General features: G+C 39.3%; 1 protein-coding gene across 7 annotated transcripts in view; it reads right to left on the bottom strand.

The window, feature by feature from the left end:
• CCDC85A (coiled-coil domain containing 85A) overlaps positions 1-19648 on the bottom strand; it is a 293953-nt gene that overhangs the window by 161810 nt on the left and 112495 nt on the right. For 6 of the 7 annotated variants that reach the window (XR_013931388.1, XR_013931389.1, XR_013931390.1 and 3 more), the window contains one exon: positions 17942-18857. Coding sequence is in view for 4 of the 7 variants with exons in the window: in XM_080408087.1 (XP_080264213.1) it covers positions 17942-18857 (916 nt within the window). In the remaining 3 variants the exon portion in view is untranslated. Of the gene's footprint in view, positions 1-8298; positions 8376-17941; positions 18858-19648 lie in introns of all 7 variants that reach the window. The other variant, XM_080408090.1, reaches the window with a different exon arrangement.

Below are 19648 nucleotides of genomic sequence, written 5' to 3'. Positions count from 1 at the left end.
ATTCAACCTCTTCCGCCACTTTTGCCACACAGCTGAATCTGTTCAATTTCACCACTGAATCTTCAGGCAAATCCCACAAGATTAAAGCAGGTGCAATGGATTTTGCACTTTGAAGAGAGATAGCTGAGAAATTAATTTTAAAAATAGATATTGTTGCAGCAACAAATCATAACAAATTAAATAGCTAAATTTTTGGAGACCATTTAATAGCAAAACAGAATACAAATAATTGCACTACCTCCATTCTTCACTGCAGATAAGCCTAAACCATGTTTATAAAAAGCAAGAGACCATCTCTGCCGTGTATAACTGATAGAGAAACTAGCACTGTAGTTTTTAACCTCTTGTTGGACTTCTAGTTTCCCTTCCAATGTAATTGCTTTTTCAATAGCGATAATCAAAGGACTCATAGTAATGATGTTCACAAATTGTTAAGATTAATTTAGTAAAAAGCTAAAAAAGTTTAGAAAACATGTTTTATTTTCTTCTTTTTAAATAGGAAAGCTCAGATTCAGTAACAGAGTTCAACTAACACAAACCTTTCACCCATGCCATGTAAGCAATCGCTTGAAAAATTAAATATTTCATAATGAAAGATTTCTGCCTTCCAATACGCAGGGGAAGTATCCTGCTTTAAAGAAAACTCCGGTAAAGGAGTAGAGTGTATATAAAAAGAAATTCACATTTCTACACTACTAACTGCTAGATTGCTGAAGTAGCTGCAGTCATACTTCTGCATTCTCAATCACAAGAGAACACTTGCAGTAGGCACCTTGAAGTGCTCAAGACACCAAAAGCCATGGGGAGCTCAGAGATGCTAAGGAAGTAAAAATCCCAAGTGCCCATCCCGAGTCGGTCAGGATCAGCACTATCATGATGGCAGCTACACGGTGGCTGGCAGATACTGTAAGAAGTGTGCTGTTTTTCATCTGATACTAGAACAAGGGGGGAGCTATCTGCAAGTGACTAAAAAACTGCACAGTTACTAACAAATCCCTTCAATTACTATATTTATCACCCAGAGAGAAGTGATGTGTAAGTGATCATTACCTACATCATTTCATACCATTCAAGTCCGGAAATGCTGGAACTCTAGTTACCCCTATAATCTAATTCTGCTCCCCCACACCCCTGCTTTTTTGAAGCAGGGATACTGCTAACAAACAATGCAAATTCATTATAATCCAACTTGGTTTAACTGGATTACAACATTTTCCCTTCTTCAGAGTCTTTCACTTTGACATTTTCTTTTCTTCAGAGTCCTGCACTTTACAACCTACGCACTCTCAATCTGTCTAACCTCATCTACTTTCTTTTCCTTAGAAAAACCTCAGAAACTACAAATTCTCTTCTGAGCAACTTTATCAGCTGTGCTCACTAGGGCACAACTCAAACCTTCAGCATCAAATACAGCCCGCTCCCACTACAGCTGTAAAACTACCTTCATATCCGGGTGATGTTTCCCTAAAGGTGGCAATCAGCTTCTGAACCCAGTTGCAGGAGTGAGGAGAAAGGAGATCCTGTTCAGTTTGTCCTTCTCTTTCCTTTCCGCTTCCAGCAATTGTGCACTTGTCACCCCATCTGTAATCCATCTGCGGAAGAGAGCTCTCTGCCCCCAGGCTCCAGCCCCTGAGCATGGCTGGTGGAGCTGCTCTCTCCTTTCCTGGACACTGAAAATGCTTCATCCCTTGTAGTGTTGTATAAGGTAAATGGGTTGTCAAGAGCTCTGTACTTGGTTCAGTGTTTACAGTGCAGCAGAGAGGGAGACTAATGTGCCTCCCCTGCTACTAAAAGCTGTACAGGCAGCTCCTACCACGCACGTCCTTAGTGAGGGCAGGAGCCCAGCCCTGGGGTGATAAACAAAGGCAGCACCCCAGGGAGAGAAAGGCAACAGTGATTTTTTTTTTACTGTCTTCAAACCTGGACTGAGAGTCTCCATGTCAAATATCAATCTTATTGAAAGCAGCCTGTGAAAGAATAGAACTTCTTGAAAGATAAGGTGCAAGATTTCCTTCAGGTCAGAACATTGTGGGCAAAGAGGGATTGCTGCCTGATTCACCTGGAATAAATTTCTAAGACCCAGCTCTTAGACCCCATTCTCATGACACCACTTGGGGGAAAAAAAAAAACCAAAACAAACAACAACAAAAAAACCTGAAACCAAAACCCACTCTGCTTCTAAAAAGCCTGTGAACCCAGTGGGCACATCCAAGTGTGTAAAGCCAGCCACCTGCATAAACAAAAGCAGTGTCAAACACTAAATGATTTCATTAGCTAGATCAGCATCTCAAACAGGACAACACAGCAAGTCATTCTCCTTTGAGAAGCAGCAAGATTACAGCGCACACATGCATTTCTATAGCACAGCACACAAGAGTCTAAACCAGGCAAGCAGTCATTTATTCTAACTAGTAAGAGGTGCTTCAGGTGTTGGTTTAGTACAACCTGCCTGTGTTCCTAAAAGGCATGCTAGGGTATTTTCTGGCAGCTTGTCTTTCAAAGTTTGCCTAATTCCATCCTTACGTGCACTCCAGCTGCTAGCTCCTGGGTGACATAACTGCTGGGAAGCAACAGTGCAGCCCAAGCGCAAGTCGTCAGTCTGGCACTGTCCCACACCTCAGAGCATTTCCTAGAGTGGTAGGTAATATGGGTGATGCCCGTCGCATACCCAGATCTCAGCAACTTCACATCAGGACGACCACATTAATTGGAATCCTTGCTTTCCCACCACTATGTAAGAGTAGTTTTAGATCTGCATCATTCCCTGAGAGAAATATTTTTGATCATTTCTAAAGAGGTTTATTTAACAGGCCAATTAGCCTCCTGCTAATTATCTCTCATGCTGGATAACAGTCAAACAATGTAGACAGAAGTATACAAAAGTATTCTGGTTATTCTTCTCTAACTTTTCAGCTATGCCAAGCTCCTCAGTCTCAGAAACATTTTCAGTTTCCCTTCACTGTATATAGATGAACGTGTTGCTACTTTACATTTTTTAATGCTCATGATTGAACCTTCACATGGCTCAGGCAGGAGAAACACTATCACTTGGGGAGTGTGCTTGCTAGACCAAGGGCAAAACATGAGGTGTAACCAGTCACCGTGTGAACATTCTGGACACTGTATTAGAGGATGGCTACTGACTGTCAGAGATACCCCAAGAGTTCAGCCTGAAAATTACTATTTTGATGCTTTCAAAATATCTGGGAAGTCTTTTGATAAACTATATTATTTTTTATGCAACTATCACTACTGCATTTCTTACTAGTGTCTTTGAATTTCTAACTACTTATTGTTCACTTTTCTTATTTGGGGTTCACAGTTTAACTTCTTGACCCTCATCCTGTAAAAGTTTACAATGATAAAAAGGTGGTAATCCCATGTTGTAGTTATAAAATTGGTTAAATGCATTAGGAATGCTTCTCCAGGAGAAAATGATACGGCTCTGCAGAAAATTCTATAAGCAAAGATATTTAGACAAGTGCTACATCAGAAGTAGCACCATATGTTCCCAAACTCCAGCATGAAAGACAAAATGCCTGTAAAATGAAAAGCAATGAATGTTTTCCAAAAGCTACCACCCTGAGAACTTAAAAATATGCACTCATTTCAAGTACCAAATAATCAGACCAATCTAATGATGAAGGAGATAATTAAAAGACTAACAGGTTGCTAAATTGTGCTCAGGACACACAACCTGGCGTTTTGCTCTCGTTTATAAGTAAGATTAAAATAGTAACAGTACCAATGTCTCTTTAATCTCTGCGCAGTTTTGAAACATTCGATTGCACTCAGACCGCATTTCATCATAAGAAGTGCCATTAAAAACTCACTACTTAGCATGGCAGGAAGCTGCTATAATTACAGTAACTTTCTACTCATAACAAGAACTGTTACTGTAGTCCTGTCATCACATATCACCGACTGGAAATGTTTAGGCTGTCATTATTGAACGTCAAAGCCTGATTCCCCACTGAGTATACATTACTATGGAGGTTTAAAATCCTGGATAGAATTCTGATTGGTGCCATTCATAAACATTTTTAGAAATGACTCTGTTCCAGTTACTTTGTACAGGAAACCTCCATCTTCTGGCAGACAGCGAGAACCTCTAACCAGTCTTTCCTCAAACACAGCCACTGATTCATGTGACTTTGTAAACATTTCAGACCGCAGTATTTGATAGATAGCAGCAGCAACCACCTAGCTGCTAGAAATGAGTCTACCAGCATTCAGCCAAAAAAATCTCAAAATACACTAGTTCATCGAGTTCTTATCATCCACATCTGCCAAGTCACAGGGATGTTCAGACAGAGACTCGTCATGGAGATTTATATCTGCTAAGTACTTACTTCCCCTCCTCCCTAGCATATTCACAAGATGCCACACTATTGATCGATACCAAGGGCCAAATGACCATCTTGCCAAAATAATGGTTCTCTTTTTTTTTTTTTTTTTAGCATATAAGAGCTTTTACTTTTAAATTTTATTCTGATGAAAGATTGATTTTGACTCATTTTGACTGTATCAGTTCGCAAACTGAATTCCTCAGCTGACAGCAGACCATGCCTCTGATTCATATCAGCATCTTGATTTTCCAAATGAAAACAACTACAGCTACACAACAATTTGGCAGCATTAAAAAAAGGCCACAAGAAACAAGACAGAAAAATACAGCTTCCTCTAATGAAGCTATCACAGCACTTCCAAGTTTGGATTCATTGTAAATCACCTTCTCTATGTGCAAGGACACTTTTAACCACCCCTGTAAATGCAAAAGGTACATTAACATCTTCTAATATGCCTGCTGCGCACACACAAAAATAATTAAAGACAGCTTTGTTCCCCACTGGCCAGTTTAGCATAATTCAGGAAATTCAGGAAGGAAGGAAACACTGCTTTAAAAGTGGATTTTGAAAGGAAACACATTGAAAATGTTTTTATCAAGCTAATTGTTCATGAAGGTGTTTTCTAGGTGTGCAAATAACCTCAGCCCCAGTTTTTACACCACACTCAAAACAGACTTAAGAAAAAAGCACTTAGAAAAGCCAGATGATGCAAGAAATAACCAGTAGCTAAACCTCAGAAAACCTGGATTTAAGGTTTAGTTAGTGACTGATTAATCTTATTTAGATTAATCATTTGTTTAGCTCATGGTTCTTCATACACAAGATGATGATCACAGTATTTGCTTCGCTCGTAAATTTTTTTGAGAACTACTGATAAAAAGCTTTAAGTAATAACCTGGCACTACCACCAGGAGTATGCATTTTCTCAAGTTAACAGCACATCCATAGCTCTTTATATACATCAAGGTCTCAACTTCACAAAGCCATGTTTTCCTGACTTTGTGCAACCAGTATCTTGGCTATAATCAAGGAAGCATTCATGCATGTAAATCAGTGCGAGTTCCGCCACACACTGACACGTCCGGGTCAACACGAGAGATCTCCAGGACTAGAACTGCCACTTAATCCAGCTCCAGCTGAAAAGCGGAAGGAAGCTCTCTAGTCAGGGCTGCATGACTGTTAGGAGATAAAGCAAGACTGCTGCACAAGCCTCTGCAGGCTCACACTCCACAGGTAGAAGCTGGAGCAAGGCGAGGACTTTCTGATGGCTTTCCACAGCAACAAAGGGAGCAAAGAAAACCAGCGATGTCCTCCTCTCCTCTAGCTCCCTTGGCTGGTACCACCACTGCTGGTATCAGAGACTTGCTTTGGACCTTTCAGAAGCTCACAGGACTCTCTGAAACACAGAAGCAGGCTTACACAGCCCAAACCAAAGCAAAAGCTTTTTGCCAACAGATTGGGCCTGAAAAGAACAGACATACTGCAACAGCAATTTCCAGAAGATGCTTCTGTGTCATTAGTCTGACTAACAACATGTTACCGATTCAGTCTTTCCCTCTGCCAGATGTTCATGAATTCAGCAAAATTCAAACATACCACAGACACACAAAATAGGTATCATTGAACATTTATTTTGGTGGCTTTCAGATCTGATATATACTTGGGTTTGGGTTTTCCAGAGTTTGTCTTTGGTTTTGATGGTTAAGTTTTCTGCACAATACACAATAAAAAACATATGTTCACAAGCAAGATAACAGAATACAAGATCTGACGACACCGCTGCAGCAATGCCATACCAGAAGGTGAAGGAAGCCACCTGAACAGTGAGGAGCACACTTTGGTTTTGAGGAAGGCAGAGGATGCTCTGATCTCGCTGAGAATACTCCCCACCCTGCCAGAACACGCATTAGCATACTTGCATGCAATGAAATTGATACCAAGCCTTCTCTGACTAGCTATCACTAAAATCTCAAAACTCCACACAGTCAGCCTCTAGCCCAGCTGACTGGTTTGCAGCTACCAGGCCACATCTTCCATGATATGGAGGATAAGCACCAACAGAGCTGAAAGCAGACAGGCTCACAGATGAAAGCTTAGTCAGCACCACGCCAAGCCAAGATCTACGATCTCATCCATCCCTGGAACTCCACAGATCTGCAGCTGGCTTGAGCCCCGAATTAGAAATACATTTGGATTGATAAAGGGATGGGTATACATGCAGAAAGAGAACTGGACCTGCAATCCGTAGGTCAAAGAGCTACTTCTGATTTACACCATTAAACCAGAGAAATCTATTTTTGCTGCAATATGTTTCTCTACATGTGCAACAAATGTCTCTGCATGTGGCTAAAATTGAGAACATTCTCAGCTTTATCCTCTACAGATTCCCGATAAGACTTCTGAAGCAGTGAAGAAACCATCTCTCAAAGAACCTTTCCCACTGTGTTTCACCAGATAGATGGGACACAAAATTAGTACTTAGTAATTACCATATCAACAGTCATGCTAGTTAGATGAGTAAACCAACTGGCTGGTTTATTCATCATCTAACTAGCATGACTATCCACACTCCTGAGGCATCTGAATACTATCCTGATGGGTGAGACACAGGCCAGTGAGGCTCAGTGTTCAGAATTAAGATGCCTCTGTTTCCCTGGGAAACAGAATTTCCTAATAAACAGAACACAAACGTTATCTGGATTTTTCTCACTCTGGGCAGTAAAAAAAAATCTACTAATCCCTTTACTCTTCCATTACGGATCCTTTCCCATGAGTTTCAAGAGCCTCATGCTTACTATGCATCATAATGCATTTCTGAGCAGTGCTGCTAAAACAAATAACTTCAAACTTAAAAAGATTTTTGGGGTATTAAAAGCACTTAATCAAAAATGTTAAATTTGAGTGTGTCACCTGACTATCTTTGCAGTCAACACCCTGTTTCTCCTGTAACAGGGACAGCGAACAACCAAAGCTCTCACATTAGGTTTAAGAGACACGTAGGATTAATATCTATCATCAATTTACTGGAAAATACATCTGCTAAGTGCACCTCTACCAAACACAAAGGAGACAGAGCCAAGGTCTGCTACATTTGAAGTACAGATGTTTCCGTATTGATAAATTCGACAGGTATTTTGCTCTCAAAGCAAACAGAAATTCTCATTCATTCTTCACTCATCATTCAAATATCCATTTTCCAAGCTGATATTGGAATCAACTCTGTCAATTCTGTTAGTTAAAACCATAAAGTAAAAACTCCATCAAGCAACAGAGGTGGAATAGAATATGTTGCTCAGGAAACCGACTTGGCTTCAGTGCTGGAAGTACATATTTCCAGGTGGCAGTTGGTAAGTGTTGACTTGTCATTTAAGTACAATACACTTGGCTTGATTTGGATTGTTGCCGAGTTTTCACGAAAGAGGGTCAAGCAAGTCTTTTTTGTGCCACATCTCTTTTTGGACTTCCCCAAGTATCTTTTCAGTACTCCATGGGTCTACAACCAGATGTACTTGCAGTAGTGCGACCAATACAAGGAGTGAGCACCATCCAACTTGGCAAAACCAGAACGATACAGTGACTTGAGAGTATCAACTCTGAGATCCACAATTCCAAGACAGTCTGATTAGCCACTTCTGTGCTGTCAGGAAATCTAGCAATTCATTTTTATCAGTCTAAATACAACTTTTTCGAACACCCCAAAAGGTTAAGAAATCTTTCCATTTTATTACATTCACTGAGAAGGTAAAATATGCAAATACCAATGCTTTAATGCTGAAATTAGGATTTAATAGGTTCAGGATGCTTTTGCCCTCCTAGTTCTCCAAAATATTCGCACATGTTATGGCTGCAGGCAGTCAAAATGTAGCATTCGGCATTATTGATCGGAGTGTAGACCAGGTATCAAGTTCCAACAAGAAGGAATAAATCAAAAAGTTCTTAGCACCTGTACCTGGAGGAGACACAGATTCTGGTATCTTCTGCTCTTTAGTTAAGACTGCAGAGCCTTTGGTCTTGGTGGTTGGAGAGCTGGTTAGGAAAAAAAACATTGTTGGAACACTTTGGTTTCATGTTTTCTTTATGGGCTTAATGATAGTGGAAAAAACCTAAAATTCAAAATTCAACTTCAGGTTACAAAAAATTAAAAAATGGACACAGGCAAGCAAGATGAATGATAATAACAACCAAGTGACTTCACTCACAGCACTGCAAAAGCATGGATATTTAAGCATCTTGCTTCTGTCTCTGGGCATTCTGTGCAAGTTGGGTGCCAATGAGGAGTGAAGTGCTCAAATATTTCCAAGGCTCTAAGCCAATTTTCAGGTTCTACCTCAAGCATTCATATGCTTGTGCCTGATGTATTTGGCTGCCTTCAGTGAAATGTTCTTTTTCTCTCTCATAATCAAACAGTATTTTGAGAGACCCATCTTAACGTCATTGGTAATATTTTCAGACCACAAAAAAACTGAGATGGATTTTTAACATCATTAAGATTCATTCACTGTAAAACAAAAATAGACTCAGAAACCAAGAGGGGATGCAGGTCACCTATCAATGCTTTTCTCCAGGCTTATCTGAACTGCACATAAATGTGAGCTACACAGTGACATCAGCTCTGTAAACTTCGCAAAAAGCGTATTTTTTTTTCCTTTGAATCCAAGCTACAAGTACATGCTCCATAAGCCCACAGCAAACGTTTATCAAGGCAAATTTTCACAATTCACAGAAACTTAAAGAGATGCAGTGAAAGCAATCTAGTGAGTTTTGAGGTCAAAGATTTGAAGGAGGCATCTCACTACTGATCAAATTAGAGAAGTTGGCTATTACAGGCATAATAGCGCTGGAATAACTTGGGTAACCTTGAGGAAGTAGTGAAATGGAGACCTTTAAAAGACACTCAATATTGTTGCTTACCACATGGCTCACTGTGCTTTTTCAGCTCTAATGTATCTCTTACTCTTAACCCTGCTTGAACACTACTGTGTTTGTTTAATCTAAATAACCACTTAAATTATTATATGGAGTTTTAAAAATCAGTATTAAAAACCTTGTCACCGTTTTTCCCCCCTCTCTGTAACCTGACATAATATTCAGTGCAAAGTTTACACAAGTCATGCAAATAAAAAATAAGCACGTACTTGCTGAAGTATACAGGTGCACAACTGCTGGCTTCTTCCTCTCCCCGAGAATGTACGTAAACAATGTAAATATGCCAGACATTTTATAGCAGAATGACAAGTTGAACTAAGACTATTTGTTATTCACAGTCTTCACATAACTGTTCATCTTTAAAGACAGCCTAGCTCAAGATAGCAGCTTTCCCATTCACAATCAATAATTTGCAAACATTTTCATGCTGTGTACCAAATGCTCATGGACAGATCTCAAATCATGATCCTGACTCTTCTGTGTATTTTGCAGAATGAAAAAGCACAAGGAAAAAAATACACTAAAACATTAAACGTGCACAGACTAGTACCATCAGTGTATTTATTCTTTTAAAGACAAATTTGGTATATATCCTTTCCCCTCCATGTTACACATGTTAATTGTGTAATTAATTTCCTCTGAAACAGATTACTGTTATTACTGTTACAGTATATCTTGCTGGTTTTCAGTCCCACTGTCCAGGGCCTCTCCCAGGTTAATCCTTCCCTCTTCTAATTTCATCTGGTATCTTTCTGTTATGACACTGTCTGAAAATACCATCAGTGATCACATTTCAATAGAACTTTAAATAGTACAAAGAGGGTAAAGAGAGAAGGGTGAATTTTTCTCCTCACTAACCTAAATACACTTTTATATTTCATGATTGTGAGTGCCCCACAGATTCCTGAAGATTCTTAATTCATGTATGTAAAGGATTCAGAGAACATTACTAAAACCCTTCACATTACTTCAACTTTGCACTAACAGTGTAGACGGCATTGTTAAGTTCTCGAGGAATATTTCAAGTCACAGCTGGAGAGCAAGCATGTGGAAAAATTGCATCCATATACAAAGAAACAGTGACCAAAAGAACCACCTCGCAGCAACCAGAAATTGCCACATTGGACCAGAGCAATTAGTGTTTTAACTTTCCCCGCCACCCCACCCCCAAACTGGGATCAGGGCCAGCTGTTTTAGAGAGAGACACACAAAACCTTTTGCCATTAACAGCACTGGAACGACACACCGGAGTGAAATTCACCATCATTTTCTATTACTTAGAAGCTGATGTTCACCTTAGACCAAATGAGTGAGACCTCTTCCCCCAAACACCAGGGATTCCCTTATCTTTCATTTTGTATTATCCAAAGGAGCATATGATACTTCTCAGGACTTTAACTGTTGTTGGGCTCTGTGCCATTTCACAGCAATGAGGGTCTGGCTAAATCTGCTAGTGTTGCTTAAGAGTTTAGTTACAACTGAGCATCCTATTAAAATACTTCTCCAAATTCCATGGTACACTGCTCTGTCCCTTTTTCTTTACTAAGGCTTAACGCTGCAGTTGTCTGCAGACAGACAAAAACACTGATGCTTACACAGTAGACTATTCTACAGATTCAAGCATACGGTTTTGTTAAAACAGATCATACCACAAGCACTGTATAACTTGGGTTTAATCTTTCACGAGTATGGATATGGTATATTAAGATGTACTTCTTTCTGCATTAAGCAAAATTCAAAGCTCAGTGTTTCGTTCCTAGCTGATTCTCTTAAGAGAGCCCACCCTTTTAACTATTCAAGAAGCACATGCAGACAAGATTTATATCAAGATCATGACTTGAAGATAACTCTTAGTCCTCTCTCAGTAACTATATATCTGTGTATATGACAGTAAGACCTGAGATAAGCTGTGCTTCAGTCTGCTAATTAAGACATGACTTACTGGCTCAGAAGCCGATGAATTTTCATTGCTAGAGTCATTTTCGTATGTACAAAAAGCTTTATTATACCTCATTAAATACCTTATAATTTGGAATGCCTCACTGTCCTTGACTCCTGTCAAAATCTATGCACTTTGTGTGTGAACAGTAGTACAAAATTTTAACCCCATGCTATATTGACTGCTACACTCTTCCCTAATTGTCTAACCAATTCAGCTCCAGTCCCTGCACAACCTGCAGCAACACTCCATTGTTAACTTCCTAATAAATAAAGAAACCAACAAATAACAATTAAAAAATCTCATTAATAGATAGAACAGAAGAGACGGGATACTGATTAACATATAAAATATATACAAGTTCTTAAACAAGCAGCAATTACCAAGAGTTATTATAGTATTCTAACTCTGCATTATAACTGCCAGAGTTCAGAGAATTTCACAATTTAATCACTGTAATATTTCTAAAAACATATTTTACTATTATAAAATCTAACACTAACTCAGAAAGCTGTGCAAAGGACTATGTTACATGAGGTCCTGTCCTCAGGTTAAAGGTACTCTTGCCAGACAAAGCTTTAACGTAAGGACTCTCTACTCCAGCACTAAAAACCAGAGTAGAATAAAAATCTGCCCACATACCTGAGGCAGGCAACACTAACAGTCGTGCCAGCTCCTGATGAGCTCTCAGAGGTTAAGGCAAGCATCTTGCATCTTGCCCCAATATGAAAAATAAATAAGCTTCTCTATTGTGTACATATCAAAACAAACTCCCACTCACTACTCAGAAAATACATTCTTTTAAAAAACATATGATTAAACAAACAAAACAAAAGAAAAATCAGTATGACAGATCCATCCCAGATGTAACACTATTAAAGTCAAGGGATGCACACAACTGCTGGCTTGCAGAGTGTTTGTCAAGACACCATCAATAATGGCACTGTGATACATTGTTAGCCTTTCACTTCTAGAGGTCTGTGGTCAAACGTCAGTGGAGTTCCAACACTCAAAACAAGAGATAGGGCCACACATCTCAAATTAATCAGCCAGCCAGCATGGCTACAAACCTCCACTTCATACTGGTTAAATGTTTGGAAGGGCACTGTTCACAGGTCTGCAGGGAGAGTTACTGCATGGGCTGTATCACCACTTCTGTATGACTGTGGTACGTCACCCGAACGGGGGGATGAGTAACCAACTCACTGGCAGAAGCATTACAGTCAGCACCAATCCCCTCCCATCTTACTAACACACACACACACACACACACACTCATTACAGACTAACAGACTTCATTCTGAAAGATACATGGCATACTGGTGATGGTTTAAAGGCAATATATCTATATTCCCTACTTTGATTCTTGCTTCCATCAAAGAAAGACTGAATTAGCATCAAGTCCTTGCTGCAAAACAAAGTCATCTGTGCAGCTGGATAGCAAACTTAAGAGAAAAAGGAAAAAGTACAAAGCTTGAAAAGCAGAAAAAACTTCACAGAAAAAATACGACAAATTATAGTGACTTCATAGAAAGCACTGTGTATCACACGTGGCTGTGGTGTGTTCATAGTCCTTGTAACAAGGAAGGGTGTTCAGCTGAATCCCTCCCGTACTTCCCACCGTAACATGTAGTGCCACTGCCCGTCTAGCACCAAACAAGACAGAGATAGAAGCAAACCTCTGCGATCAGCACCAGTTTGTTTGCCACTTTGATCACCCACTGAACTTTTCAGTAATCAAGAGTGCTGGAACATCCATATTACCCTTTGAAACTAAAGTTTCTTTATAAGGAGAGGCATCACTCTTTTCCATTAACGTATCAGCATTTTTGCTGGGAGGATTATTATAAAACATTCAAACCAAAACTGGCTTTGTCAGTGCCATTGAAGATACCCAAGCATGAACTCTTCCCAAAAGCTATATAACATGAGTTTCTAGTAGGTTCATTGTTTTGATATTACAAGCTACATTTTCAACCTGAAAAATTCCTCCACAAAGAATGAATTTGGTAATAAATGCAGCACGCTCTAGTCACACACACATTCACATATCATGCCCCAGTTCTCTCAGTGTGTAACAGCTAAAACTAATTTACAAGTTTGGCATACAAAAAAATCAGTTGAAAAACTCCAGCTGACAAAGTTTCAGAACTCTACACTTTAAAAAAATACATTTCCGAAATAAATAGTAGACTACTTCACACAGGCAAGCAAAAAATTCTCTCAGCCCTGTAGCCTTTGTTTATACAGCAACAGGTTACTCTCAAGAGCAACTAATGCTGTACCAGGCTCCCAACAGCAGACACACAGTGCTGGGTGCCATCAGGAAAGCTCAAGTCACACACAAAGTATTGTACACCGCTATTAATGACAGGCAAATTATTTCCATTTCAACTTTAAGAAACACATAAGCAAACCTACATTGAACCGTGACATCATTTCACTATTTGGCCAGCACGATGTGAGCTATTTCCACAGAGAGGGTATCAGTTAACCCAGTAACACTATTACAAGTTTTTTCTCTCTGAAGTCATACTGCAGTCTCCTCTTTTTACTCAGCACAGTATTTTCTGATTTTATTTTCCTTATAAGAAGCACATTTATAGCAAAAGTTGTTCAGAATTTAAGCTGAGTCTCCATTTAGCCTACAAATACCTTTGTTCATGCAGAGAAGTGCTGTTGCATTTGTTCTGTAAGGATCCTCACACCTCCAGCAGTATATATAGTGTTAGTCAGCAGTTTTACTTCTCTTCATTAATAACCTCAGCAGGAAGCGAAAAGCACATACGAAAGCCTTCTGATACTTGCCTTTCACACAGAAGTCAAAGCCCAGAGTAAAATAAAGGGCTTCTTAAAATAGAAAGTTTACAATAAATTGCTTAGAATAAAAAACACCACTTAGATTGCAAATGCTGAAAGCACATAATTTACATAGAGGCACTTATACCGCCCATTATTTCTGTCAGAGTTAAACTGCCATGTATTATTCTAGGTTGCATAAACGTTCTCTTTAAAATGTTTTTACTGTCGGTATTTTCTCTCTAATTTCAGCAATCTTTCTATCCCATATACCTCTGTGCTCATTACCCAGAACGTTTAGGTGTCTGATCACAGCAAATGATGATCGTGTTTTATTTGGTTAGATCCTTTAAAATGAAATACATGTTTTTAATTAACAAACATCAAGCCAAATGTAGCACTCGCATCCCATTTTCTGTCACTCCAAAGGTTGAGGATACTCATTTCAGAAAAATATGCAGAAGAACCCTGAAGTTTTGGGGTTTTTTAAAGTTTTATAAATCTTATAAACAAAAGCTGCCGTGTCATACAAGAGAAAAAATACCAAGATCAAACCTTTGAGCATAGAAAATGAGAAGAATTGGGAAAGGAAATGTTACCCCCTCATCTTTTATTCCTTCAGCTCTGCCTGTGGACCAAAGACAGCTCTGGACTAAAGCAATTTCCCGCATACCTCATGACAGCTTAAAATATGCATGAGGCCCAAATGATTAATGCATATACCATATCCTGTAAAGCAGACTACAACTACACATCATATTTCTGATAGCATCGTAATATTATACTGTAGCTGCTTTACCTTTAGCTGAAGAGTTTGTCAGAAACCTGCAAATGCTCTGACTCTGTTCCCTGTGTCTTTACATACAGTCGACGTTGTGGTATAGAGAAGTGTACACTACCAAACGCATTGCTTTCCTGTGGTCATGCAAGTGCGACAAGACCAGAACCCCGGGTAAATGGGACCTGTTAGCAGCATATGGAAGCTCTCATTTCAACAGGAACAGCTAGGCTGTTCAAAAATGTGCTTCCTAATTAGGAACAGCAATTCCAGGTAGACAGTGCTGTACTTTTTAGAATGAGGTTTGACATGCAGAGGAATACCTTCTCCTCTCAGACCTGATTCAGGGTCCAGTTAAGACCAAGGAAGATGGGCCAGGCTTATACTGAGTCTGGTAGGTTCTGATTACATAGTTAAAACTTATTATTTTATTCCTGTATTTACAAAGTAGACAAAAAAGATGTTAGTCTTTGCTATTCATCCTTTAAGATCATAAACACTTCACTCCTGCTGCTCAAATGACAGTTCACAAGTACTGCAATAAGATTACAAGCGCCCTGCAAAACAGCCACACAAATGTGCAGTCAAACATCTGCTTAGCTAGATATATTCCAAATCTGGAAACAAAGTAGGTTCCACCAACATGATATAGTATACTTACTACATGATTTTGGGATAAAGAATGGAAAATAGCGCTCCAGGTTTCCGTGCCACTTTCTAACTCACGTTTTCACAATTTCACCATTCCTTGCAACAGATACAAAAGATCAGGATTTTCATTGCAGCTAAATGCACAGTCCCCCATCTATACTCAATTGGCAGGTTCATGTATACATGTCTACACAGAACATGCAAATTAAGATTTAGACATTACTTTCACAACAATAACAAGTGGTAAGGATCAGCACTTTTACCACTTCCACATTAACTGCTCTTCTCCACAACTTCACAGTAGCTGACAAAATCATAACACAAAAACCCAAAACAATTCAGCCTTGCTGTGAAGACCGAGTATTTTCATGAAGTTTAAGGCCTCTTCCTCAGTGCAAAGCTGTCAGTTTTACCAAGTTTACCAAGCTCAGATGAATGTCAGAATTAAACCTCATGCTTGCATCAAATTATATAAATATGAAAGAAGAGAGGTTTGACAACTCACTGGTGAGAGAAGTCCTTCTGCAGAAATGATTCTATAAAGCACAGGAGAGGCAAAGCTCCGAGTAGAGCCAATAAACAGACTCCCAAATCACCAGCTGCCCTCTCCAGCATTTTGTGGCCTGAGTCCAAATTGTAGATAGCTGAAAAACTCTGCACAAAGGACACCAGTCAACTCAGGTTTCAAGTAACAACTGCTTTCGCTGCACTGTTAATAATATGGCAGAACTCTTAACAAGACTATTTGGACAAACAAAAAAAAAAAAACCAAAAACAAAAAAAAAAAAAAAACACATCAGAAAGCTCACCATGTTGGGAGCAGAAAAAAAACATATCTTTGCGCATGAGTTTTAAAAATACATACTCAAAACGTTAGATCACCTTTCTACATAACCTACATAATGTAATGACTTTCTACATAATCCACGTAATGTCTGGATGATGAACATCATGAGTGCAAGAAAGAAGCCACATTTAGGAAGTGTGGTTCTGAACTTCACACTGCTTACAGCCATGTCAATTTTAAACAGAAAGAACTGAATGGAGAAAGAAATACAGTATTTAATGGAAGATTTTTAAGACTGACTTTCATAACTTATGCATCACACATCTTCATGCAGTTGTCATACACTCATCTTCTTAATCATTTCAAAATCATTAAAAGAGAAGTCCCTACACTTACCACTTTGGGGTTCATCAGCCCTGTCAAGTATATGCATTCCACTGAAAGTAATCTGAATTTGCTCCTACAGAGCGGGCTATCTTAACTGGAGGCATTCTATAAGTTAGTCACGATAGGTAAATGAGAGCGTGATGTGATAAATGATGAGGACAGCAGCCGGCACAGAGCTCACTGTCTCCTCCACCTCACAAGCAGATCCAACTACAAGTGGTCAGTTCCACCAATGTCAACACAACTTCTCACAGCTGCTTACAAAATGGAAACACATAAACTCCATCCAACACAATTTACTAAGGCAAAATCATCACTTTCCACAGAGTTTGACTTCAAATCTAGGAGTACAGCTCTGAGAAATGAGTTTTCAACTACAATGCTGATTTCCTTCATGAAAATACTTCAAAAGCATACAGAGGAAACAAAACAGACTACAGAAATTCTGCTAAGTCTGTAAAAAACTACTTCTATAGCACAGTAGAATGTCTGAACTTTGGTTTTAGCAATTGCATTTGCAGTATTTCATTCATTTCAACAGTTGTAGACGCTTGTCTTTCAAAATAACAGAAGACTTAAATTGTGACCATCTTGAAAAGAAGTACTTAATCTCTATCAGTGAGGATAAACAGCTCTTAAAAGCCAGGCATGTTTATTGGGTATCTTTCTAAAATGCAGCAATAACACCACACAAAAAAACCCTTAAGATCTCCTTTAATTTTTAATTTGTTATAATTAAACACATGCAAACTCAAGGCTTTGAAAGGCTTTAAGAGCTATGGGATTCATTTATATTGCACCCAGCTCCTCATCTGAGATCTTTCCCAAAGTTTATGGAAAGGGATATAAGAAGCCTTTCATCAACAAACAGGAAATTTTAAAATCTTTAAAGCTACTGACAGGGTAGATTAGGGAGGTGAAAATGAGATTGGAGACCCCTCCATTCTGCTGACTCAGATACAGGTAGGACAAGAAGCATACGCAATTTCTCTCTGATGTAAACAGAAATCTACCCAAGGACAAACAGTTCACACCTACCAAGCACACAGCAGGATCAAAGCCAAGAGTTGCTTCTTGATACAACACCAACACCAACACTCATGATGTACTTGGCCTCTACTTTTTTAATCCACCCAACACCCACTGGATGGACAAACAGGTATACTCCGATCAAACTGCTTGCTAAAGGAATAATGCTGACTCCAGACTTGTTACCTTTCCTTTCACATCAAACATTATTAGTCCTTTTCTAGAAACAATTGAAATAGCACTGAAACTACCTTAGTAATTTTCAAAGTGAGTTTTCTCTAAATATATTGACCCACCATTCATTCCGTTGTATATACTTCTGTGGTGAGGTGACAGGTCATCTGTTACTTGTCTCCTGAGGGTACCTTCTCTGCTGCCTCCACTGAGATGTTTGAGATGCTCTGGGCTCCCTCCATAGTGTTGTTTGAGATGCTCAGGGCTCGTACCCCTCACTTTGTGGAGATGTTCCGTACTTCCACTCGGCGTGTGCTTTTGAAGATGATCTGGGCTGCCACTGCTGTGCTTTTGATGCTCAGGGCTACTACCAGGCCTCTGCTTTTGAAAGTGTTCAGGGCTACTGCTCAAAACGTGCTTTGGGATAGTTTCTGGACTGCTGCTGCTGTGCTTTTGTTGTTCAGGTGCTTTGACAATGGTTTTGTGATGTTCCGGACTCGGTCCTTTCAGGTGATGATCAGGACTGCCAGAACTCCTAGGCTTCTGCAGGTGCTCTGGGCTGATACTCCTGTGTTTCTGATGCTCAGGGCTTCCTTCACCACGAGCTTTTTGAAGATGTTCTGGACTTGTACTTGGATGATGTTTATGGTGGTCTGGACTGTCTGTACTTCCCGTGCTAGAAGTACTACTCCCATCACCGACATCTCTTATGTAAGTACTCGTCGCAGTTAACTGGCACAGGCTGATTTGGCTGTCAATAGAGCTCCGGCTGCCTGCTCCGCCACTTTTCTCCTCATCCAGCAACACACACAATTCCTTCAGCTCCAGGTTCTCCTTAACCACTTCTTCTTGCCTCACTTCCAGTTCTTTCAGCTTTTGCAAGTATAAAGCAACCTCTTTGTGCATAACACTAGCACTGTATCTGCCCAGTCTCTGCCATTCACGGGACACCTTCTTGCCTTTCTGCCTGTCATCATCCAGAAAACAGCAAAGGTCTCTCAGTTCCTGGTTATCTTCTTGCAGCTTCTGGTTGATATCCTTTAAAAGAAAGATTATCATAACAGAGAAGTGTCTAAAAGAATTAACATTATACCGTTATGCAAGCCAGTGAATGGTACTAATATAAACCCATCATCTGAGCACTCAAGTGAGACATAAATAATTGTGTCAGTAGATCTGGCATATTATAACACCATCATGCTTCAAACAAACAACGCTGCTGTCCAGTAAAAAGTGACTATAACATGGAGCTAATCTTGAAGGGTTCAAAGACTAACTTCTGATACGGCATAAAAGTTTCAGGTGCTTAATTAATTTCATGCTAAATATCAGAATAATATAGCTCCAAAACTAGGCAAAGATCATCCGTGCTCTCATGATGATCTCATTCCCTTGAGAAACATCCACCTGTGAGTTATTGCTGAATAAAACTGCAAGGTACACCAGAAATTGTAATCCCACTTAAAATAATTAATTATTAACATTTATACTTTCTATTCCCTAAAGCACATTCACATATAAAGATGAACATATTAAAGATTTTTAAAATCTGAGGTTTGTTTGATTTTGTTTCAATTTACATAAAAGAACCTTGTCAGTCATCACTTAATCAGAATTGCTTCAACTACTCTGAAATAAAGTAATCTGTCTTAATAGATTTTTCACTTCTAAGAAAACAAAGCAGATGATTCCATGCCCTTATCTAAGTGAGGAACAGTCTAAAGCAAAAATGTTCAAGCAATTACTATAGCAGAATAATATGCCAAAGAAAACTTGTTCAATATTTCATCCTCCTAATTTTACTAAACTGGCTTGCAACCATATTTATC

Source organism: Falco punctatus (assembly GCF_963210335.1).
Source record: "Falco punctatus genome assembly, chromosome: 12".
Lineage (NCBI taxonomy): Eukaryota > Metazoa > Chordata > Aves > Falconiformes > Falconidae > Falco > Falco punctatus.
Note: the sequence above shows the minus strand (reverse complement) of the source record. Positions and strands in the feature narration are given on the sequence as shown.